This window comes from Adiantum capillus-veneris, chromosome 12, assembly GCF_014529385.1.
Source record: "Adiantum capillus-veneris isolate H3 chromosome 12, ASM1452938v2, whole genome shotgun sequence".
NCBI lineage: Eukaryota > Viridiplantae > Streptophyta > Polypodiopsida > Polypodiales > Pteridaceae > Adiantum > Adiantum capillus-veneris.
Genome location: NC_140942.1, coordinates 133,479,529 through 133,488,841, shown reverse-complemented (window position 1 = coordinate 133,488,841; position 9,313 = coordinate 133,479,529). Strand labels below are relative to the sequence as shown.

The 9,313-nt window shown below is 44.2% G+C and overlaps 1 protein-coding gene across 1 annotated transcript; it reads left to right on the top strand.

Moving 5' to 3' along the window:
- The first annotated feature begins 473 nt into the window (after positions 1-473).
- Positions 474-2,242, top strand: LOC147446530 (uncharacterized). Its single transcript, XM_086526250.1, has one exon. It carries the CDS (start codon positions 610-612, stop codon positions 1,909-1,911), a length of 1,302 nt encoding a protein of 433 aa, XP_086382376.1. The 5' UTR covers positions 474-609; the 3' UTR covers positions 1,912-2,242.
- The last annotated feature ends 7,071 nt before the right edge of the window (positions 2,243-9,313 follow it).

Here is a 9,313-nt window from a genome sequence, read left to right as displayed (position 1 = left end):
ACAAATACAGGCATTTGTGTCAAAAAATAATGAATGCATCTTGCAAGCCCACAATACCATATGAAATCCTTGCTCTATTTTCTTGTATGTGGGGAGAACCAATCTTCCCATGAAGAGTTGAAAAACAATTGATGTAGAGATGTTTGCAAGGTTAATGAGGGATATTTTGGGAATTTTGGAGAAGTTGAAGGGCATTTTAGGCCAAGTATGAGGGGCATACTAGGAATTTTTGAAATATGAGGGGTATATTGGGAATTTTTAACGGAGTTCAGGTGAATTTTGGCAATTTTTCTTAGGTATTCTTGCAATTGGCCGAAGAGAGAAGATAATAGACACGCTGCCAGTGAGTCGCACCAATACGAGGGCTTTTTACAAGGAAGCCATATTCCACTCTGGCAAAGCAAAGCCAGGTTGTGAATACGGCCTTGGAGTTGATATACTATGCTGGCGATGGTGGGGCATGTTGATGATGACGAAGCGATTTCCCATCGAGCTCTCCGCTTTCTAGGCAGAAAACTCTCTTGGAGTTTTGGAAAGACACAGAGGGGAGCTCGCCAGATATCGGTCTGCAAGAGAGAGAGAGAGAGAGAGAGAGAGAGAGAGAGAGAGATGTCCAACCCGCTGCTGCTGAATGTGTTGATCCAAGACCTCATCAGCCCAAATGAAGTGAGCCAGAAGCAAGCCTCAGAGCTCCTGCGCCTCCTCACCCAATCCAGTGTGGATCATCGCACCTTCATTGCCAAAAATGAGTCCGCCATGAAAGCCCTCATACACATTATCAGCAGAGAAAGCGTCAGCACTGTCGACCAGGTCGCTATCTCAGAGCATGCCATCGCCATCCTCTTCCATCTCCTCCTCAATGAAGATCTCATTCTTCACCTGGGTTCCCTTGGAGTGGTGAAACCCATCACTCAGACTGTTATGCGCACAGCTCGCTCGATCGCCACACGAGAAAATGCAGCAGGGGCATTACTTTGCCTTGCAAAGCTCGACATCCACAAAGCTCCCATTGGCATTTATGGAGGCATCGCAGGTCTAATGACGCTACTGCCCACATGCTCAGAAGAGGGTAAGCAAGATGCACTGAAAGCCTTGCTTCTGTTGCTTGCATATGATGGCAATAAAACCCTTGCTGCTCGGGGCGGTGCAGCTCTTCTTCTTCTTGATATGTTTGTAAACATCGGCTCTAGCCAAACCAATGAACAAGCTTCAGAGCTTGCCCTGTCTGTGCTTAGGATTATGGCTTCCCACCCCGAAGGTGTCTCGGCAATTGCCGCGGCAAGCGGAGTCAAGCGGATTGCCAACGCTATTACAGACATGACTTCGATACCATGCAAAGAGAAGGCAGCCTATGCACTCTTGAGGATCTTCAAAACCGAGCCCTCCCTAACCGGGCATCTTGAAAAGGAGACGCAGAGCCATGACCATGCACTGTTCTCAAGCTTGAATGATCTCTCTATACATGGCTCTAGAAAGGGGAGAAGGGCAGCCACATCTTTGCTGAAGCTTTTCATGGATATGGAGGTAGGAGATCATAACTTAGGGCAGAGTGTGGAATTTGCCAAGGAGCAAGATGAGCAGGAAGAGGAAGATGGAGAAGAGCTTGCAGAGGTGGGTGCAGAAGTGCCAAGATTGACGAGCTACGATGAGCTTTGTTATAGTAAACACCCCGTGAAATCCTCAAAGGAAGGCATGTTCGATGCAAATTGCATGGGTGATGGAATTGAAAATCTTGATGATGATGATGATCTTGACTATGATAGTGGCAGTGATACAAATAATGACAATGCCGGTATGGATTACGCTACTTCCGATAGTGATGATGATAACGATAATCATAAAGAGAGTGATTCTGATGATGCTTATTCGCTACTCTCTACTACCTTGATTGAAGTGCCTCTTGCACACTAAGTTCATGCACATTGGTCATGAATGAGGAACATTATCAAAGTTACAATCACGTTTTCGACATTGCGACCAATCTTATTACAATGCTAGTATGTGATTTCTTCTTCGTGCAAACATTAGTTTTCTTCAACAAAGTAGTTCTATGAAACATCAAAGCTCCTTAGGTGTATATTCTATTGATATCTGAAGAGAGCACCCAAAGCTTATGCAAAGCAAGAGTCCTCTTGAGGAACTATTTGGGCAGGTTATCTTGGTTCATTCCTTTCCTTTTCTAACCTCTAGCTTTGATTGGGTTCAAACATTTGTTAACATTCAAAAGAGGAGTTGCCCCTTTTTTTTTTTTTTTGCATAGATAGGAGTTGGGGACAGCAAGAGTCATCATTGAGAACTATCTGACAGTTATCTTTATTGATTCCATGTCTTTTCTAACCTTTAGCTTATGATTTGGTTCAAAAATTTGTTATCACTGGAAGCGAGGAGTTGCCTAGTTCTTTCTCGTGAGTGAGTCTTTGTATCCTCTCTACATTCACAAGAAGATTTAGAAATTTTCTCATGTAGGAAAACGGAGTCTTTCTCATTGTTTTTCATACAATGCATAACATCATGAGCTTCTGCTCGAGAGGCACCGCATACCTAGCTAGGTATGCGGCGCCTCCCTCACAAAAGCTCATGATGTTGAGGTAAGTCACAATGTGGGAAATATTGTGAGAATTTGCCCAAAACTTCTTGTGATTGTCATGCATCATTAATCTCTATATGTTGTTTTCTAACCACCTAAAAAAGGACCCTACCTAGCCTCCATTTTGAGACAAGGAGCTAGAAGCCCCATCAAAGAAAACAAAGAATGCAAGTACAAATAGGCTAGAGGGCATCGAGGAAAAATGCGAACGAAGGAGCTTGTTGTTTTCGGCATTGTAGATGATAATGATTTTGGCTTCCATTGTGGAAAACATGGTATATGAGAAGGAGAGGAGGTTTACTGTAAGAGATAACTGGTAAGAGTATCAAGGTAAACTTTGTGTTGGGAGGAGTCATTGGTGGCATTGCCAACTCCTGGTATAGGGTTATCTCTAAGTTTTTACTATCAGCATCACCTAAGCTTCATTCCTAATGATATACGTAGGACTGGCACTCTCAAGTCATGTTTTCACTACAAAGGAGCTTTCAAGCCATTGATATTTATACTGACACCATTGAATGGCCTTTTTAAACCCGATGGCATCGCTATAAGTATCGGCATCAAACCGCTGGTGTAGGCATCGATAACACAATCAGTATCATCATTGATATCACAATCTCTATATACAATTGTGATATCGACGATCAGATTGACTGTGTTACCGACCGTGCAGATACCAAAAATACCTGCGAATATATAGTTGATGGTAGCTATCCCTAGCGGCATCTAGTATCCAATAAAGTTGCCCTTAATTTTTGTTGATTCAATTGGCTGGCTCTTAGCGTTGTTCATCCAAGTAAATAGCTTCAAATTTTTGTCGATGTATGATTCTAGCACATGGCTCAAACCTCTTTGTGAGAATTGTTATGTGCTCTTTTTCAGCACTAATCATCAGCAACTCCTAGCTAGCCACCTTCCACCTCCAGCCTTTTCTCTGTCACTCGTTGTGTTTTCGCATAGTCAAGACTACCATGGATGCAATAATAGGCCTTCCTAAAGCTCTATCAGAAAACTTTCAAGCATACATGGTCTTCCACGAGAGAGTTTTGGGAAAAAATGAATGAAGAGTCCACTAGTTGAACTGGAAGAGCTACTGCCTCCACCCCCTCCCTCTGCGCACGCTCCTGCAGCCCTTCTCCCTCGCCATCGCTCTCTCCTCCCCCTGCCCCCCCCAACCCCCTCTCGCACTGCCCTGCCCTGCACTCTGCGCAGCCAGCCCGCCTCCGCCCTCAGCCCACCTCTTCCCGCCTCAGCCCTCAGTCCTCCCCGTCCGCGCCTAGCTCTCCCGTCTCAGCCCGCCCGTCCACCCCTTGCACTCCCGCATTCTTTCGCTCCCCCCCCCCCCCATCCTCTCTGTTAAGCTCGCAATAGTCTGTCCTTGCAGCCTTCCAGGAGCTTCAAGTCATTTTCAGCCTCTTCGACTCAGCAGCAGACATGGAATGGTGGCTTCTGCTCCACCTCAGGGGGACTCCACTGAAGCCCCCTCGCCCGACACTGCGGAGCCGACCCTTCGTCTTGCTCTTTCGCTAGAAGAGCAAGCGAGCTTGATGGCCGAACTGGAGCGCTTGCAAGCCACTTCGGTTATCTGTAAGATCATTGGCACTCGGCCCAGTCAGGGTGAGGTTCGGGATTTACTTCAAGCCCGTCTTCTCTCCGATGTGGGCAAGATCACGGATTTCCAGATCCTCGGGAGAAGGTACTACCAGGTCGAGTTCGTATCTTGACGACCAAGGTGATTTCGATGAGTCCACTCGGCACCAAAGCAGCTCAAGCTTACTTCCGACGCTGGCATCACGGTTTTGACCCTACTACAGATGTGCTCAAGGAGGAGGCAGACTTGGTCTGTTTCCCAGGCTTGATATTACAAAGTGATGATGTGGCTACCAAAGAAACCCTAATTACTACCAGAGAAATCCTAATTGCAAAAACCCTAATTTTTGCAAGGAACCCTAATTGCAAAAACCCTAATTTTTGCCAAGAACCCTAATCTATTGAAACCCTAAATGGTTGCAATGGGAGCAGGCTGTACCCGAACGGCAGTGCCACATGGCAGGCCAGCGCAATTTGTAGATTGCAGAAATGTCGTACGGCTGCTTTTTTTTGTGTGGAGTTTTTACGACAGTATTTGGTGATGCTTTTTTCCTACGCAAATTGGAGAGAGAAAGAAAGCCCTTTTGCTTTATTTGAGAGAGAGAGAGAGAGAGAGAGAGCCTGTGGAAAAGCTGTCTACTTTTTAGCTTGTGATTTTCAGTTTTTGGAAAGCTTTTGGGGATCTGTTTTTGGAATCCCTTTTACCTTTAAATACACGGGTAGGCCTCTGACAACTTAGAGCATTTGGATGCAGAGTCTGAGTGTGAGCGCCTGCCCGCACTCTTGTACTTTGAACACAGATTAATACAAAAAGAAATACCGAAAGGGGCGCCAGTCTTTGGGGCCAATCACTCTAGGCACAAAACTCCGTCGGACTAGTGTCGAATCAATTGTGAACTGTGAATTGTTTTGAAGTGGTTATTTTGTGCTATCGTGGTAGATTCTTGACTTGGAGTGTCCAAGTCTGTTACAGTGGTATCAGAGCACAGCCGATTTCTCTTCTAGGAGAAATCCGATCTCAAAATTTATTTCCGCGCCACCTATGGCTTCAGACAAGGATCAGTCGACTCCCTCTGCATCCGGAGATACGGCAAGGGATCACAACGAAGATTCACGCGAGAAGTATGGCCCGCCTTGGACTACTCAGGTGGAGCGTAGAGAGATGGAGCGTCGACAATTGATCGACGATGCAACAAAGATGATGCTTAATTTTTCCAAGGACCCGAAAATGGCAAAATATATGAGCAAGACCACTTTGGAGGAGGTGCATACGGAGTGGAAGAAAACCACAACACCACCCCCAAAACCCGCTCTCAAGAAACCTTTTGCTCACAAGAAATATACAGAGAAGGAATTAGAAGAGGTGGTTGATGCACGGATTGCTCAACTTTTTGACGCGCAAAACAAAGTTGAGAGGCATGACAAAAAGCAGAAGAAAGGTATTGACTTCCAGGTTATTTGGGTCGTCAGTCTACCTTTGAAAAAGGCAAAGAAACAGAAGAAGCGTGTTTGATTTGGAGGAGTACCCAGTTCTTCTTCTTCTTCTGGCAGCTCTTCTAGCTCATCTAACTTGAGCAAAGAAGACAGAAAAGGCAAAACGCGAAGCAAGAAGCAGCGCTTCGGAAAGGGCAAGAAAAAGGCAAAGAAGTCTAAATCTCCCCCCGTGAGTGACAATTCTACAGAGGACTTGTCTACAGACAGTTCAGACTCTAATGAGAGCAATTTTTATGCAAAGAAGAAGAATTTCTACAAAGCCAACCAGTATGACTTTCTTGAAGACAAAAGCAAGAAAGTCTGAGAGTTTAAGGAAGGTGGACAGTCAATTAAATTTGACACGTTTTCGCGATATAGAGATGCTTCGAAGGCTTTATTTTTTGTACAATACTTTGATATCGCCTTTGCGGGAGGATGTTACTCAGAGCACTCTAAGATTCGCAGAGCTGCCTCTTACTTTAAGGGGAATGCTCAAACTTGGTGGTCCACGCTTCTATTAAGCAAGACTGCGCCAGTTAAATGGCTGAAATTCAAGAGACTTTTTATTTCTTCTTGGTTGACTCGAGAGTATGAACGGGATATACGAACTACTTGGAACCATCTTCGGATGACCAAGAAAGATATAGTGGACGCTTATTGCGAGAGATTCGGGAGCTCTTTTCTACCTGCCTCTTCGTAGAGATTCGGGAGCTCTTTCCAGGAGCAGATTGAGAGGTTTACCTTGGGTCGACCTACAGAGATCCAAGATCACTGCTTAGAACAGAAGTCAGCTTCTATTCAAGAGTTGATGAGTCATGTGAAACGGGGTTTTCCCATCCACTTTGGTAGTCTGACCTACCCCACCGATGAGATCATGACACAAAGAGCTGAACAGACTTCGGTAAATGAAAGTAGAAAGAGAAAGAGCAACTCAGAAAAGAAAAATGCACGACCCAAGCTTACTCCTCAGGAGCGAGCTCGCTTCATCAGGGAGGGGAAGTGCTTTGGATGCGGGGAAACTGGGCATATCTCCGCGAAGTACCCTAGCAAGGTAGCGAATGAACAGGATGAAGAAAGGCCAAAAAGTTCTAGGGCACGCGGAGTTTTACGTAATTACCTTGGAAGGTTGCGACGTTCTACTCGTAATCCCTTGGTACCACAAGAACAATGTCGTGGTTGACTACCGGGCCGAGAATGCAACTTTGAAAAATGAAGGGCTCAAAGATTGTACTTGATGAAACTTCAATATCTTTACTCACTTAAGAGAATTGAAAGATGGATGAAGGTTGAATATGTTTTGACCTGAACAAAAGAACGCCAAGATTTTCTCCACTCATGTCGATTTCTTTTCAGAGGGCCTGTTAGGCAAGTTACCACCCACTCGTCTGGGGGATCATACCATTGATATGATACCTGGAAGCACGCCACCGAAATGGCACCAAACTGATCACCTTACCATGTGAGCTCTCAACAAAATCACCATCAAGAACAGTTTTCCGATTCCTAGGATCGATGATATACTCGACAGATTACCGGATCCTCATGCTTTAGCAGGATTGATTTGAAGAGTAGATATCAACAGATTAGAATTGCATTGGGAGACATCTACAAGACAGCTTTTGGGTTATTTGAGTTTTTGGTGGTGCCTTTTGGCATAACCAATGCTCCTGCGATATTTAACCGGATGATGGACATAATTTTTCGAGAGTACTGGCTATTTGTTGGCACTTTCTTTGACGATATCATTGTTTTCTCCAAGAATGAGGCAGAACATAGAGATCATTTGCTTCGGGTCTTTCAGGCATTACAAGATCACAAGTTAGTGATTAATGCAAAGAAAAGTGAATTTTTCCTACTAGAGATACACTTTTTGGGACACATTTTGTCAGCAGCAGGAGTGCAAATGGATCTGGACAAGATAGAGACTATCCGTGATTGGCCCAATTCGAAGAATGTCGATGAAGTTAGAAGCTTCTTGGAATTGTGTGTTGGACGGATACGCTGTGACGGACGTCAACATAGCGAGAACTCACCTAACATATAATGTCAACTGATGACGGAGCTCGACCCGCAGGCGCGTGGAAGCAAGCAAAGGGTGTCAACCTCTACGCGACCCACTAATGACTACTTCTTACAGAAATATCAAATCTACATCCATCAGTTCTGTGAATGTGCGAGTCTCCTATGATGCTACAGCAAGCCAAAAGCCCATTAGTCATCTCGAAACGTTACGAAACTTGAGGGATATCCTATCAACACCAATAGGTCACTCTTCCTAAGGTTCGTGATTACTCACTGAAACTCCAAAAGTAGCTCGCGGGTGAATCTGCCAAAACACAGACGAACGCGCGTGATGTAAGCATCAACACGTAGCTCTCCTCGTGGGCAACACACTGCTGCTCTCCGTTTGTGATTCGACCACCGTAGCTCCTGTAGCACACACACAGACTCTCTCACTCTCTCGCAGTCTCCCAACGACACAGAAGATCAGATTATTTGAAGTCCCCTTACAAAGCTTTAGGTTTTTGCTTATATACTAAGCCTTAGAAAACCTAATGTCCGACCAAAATGACCTGATTTGTCCCTAGGCTTCTATAGAGCTTAATTATAACACTGTGAGCTGGCTCTGCTCATCCAACAAGCATCTGTGGCCAAAATACAATTGGTGACTTAAAATATGAAGTTCTCGTAAACATTACAAAAGTGGTCGTAATGGCTCAAAATGATAATAACGGGATATTTGATGATGTCCATGAGCTTGTATCTTCACATTACAGCATCCATCTTCATCTTCATCACTTGATCAGCATCTTTATTTGGAATCTTTGAGGAATCTTCATGGAATCTTTGTGGAAGCATTGTTGAAAGGTTGACCTGTCAACACTCTCCCCCTCCGAAGTCTTGTCGTCCCCGACAAGACCCTATGTTTGCAGTGGCCTTGACGAATGCTTCATGTTTTGGTGTTGGTTGAAGCTTTTGTTGTTGCAGTTGCTTCTACCAGATGCTTTGTATGTTGTAGAGGTACCATTTGCTTGTACATGTAGAGTGTAGTTGAAGCCATAGCTCTCCCCCTCCGATTTTTTGTTGTAGCGTGAATAAATCGAGTGAGGTTTGTTGTTGCAGCAAGTCTTTATCTTGGCAGCTCTGGATTGTTTGTTCTTTGGGTGTTATCCTGCACGTGTACCTGTAAACTTGAATCCTTTTTGAATTTTTCTGTGCCGCTCCACTTTGATCTTCTAGTTGATGAGCATGTAGTTATTTGGGGATGTCGTTGGACTGCTTTCTGTGTTTTTATAAGAAAAATAAAATAGTAAAAATAAAATGTGGCGTATATTACAAAATGAAGGTCTTGGATACGTGGATAAGACTAAAGGGAAAAACCCAGTGGGAAAAAATGCCTTTAGTCACAATTAAATATCAGGCTATATGTACTTATGTATTGATGTAACCGAGTTTTGTTGAGTTAAATTACTTATGGCCATATGGCTACTATTATTCACTAGATATACATTGGATAAGTGTTAGTAGCTTGAAGTCAAAGTCGTTGTTGTTGAGCAAATGCTTATGAAACCTGTTACCGCTTCGTCATCATCATTTTGTTGTGTAAGTGCATGGGTGAAACACAAATCGTGTCAAATGCAAACGTCCAATGATGGGACATTA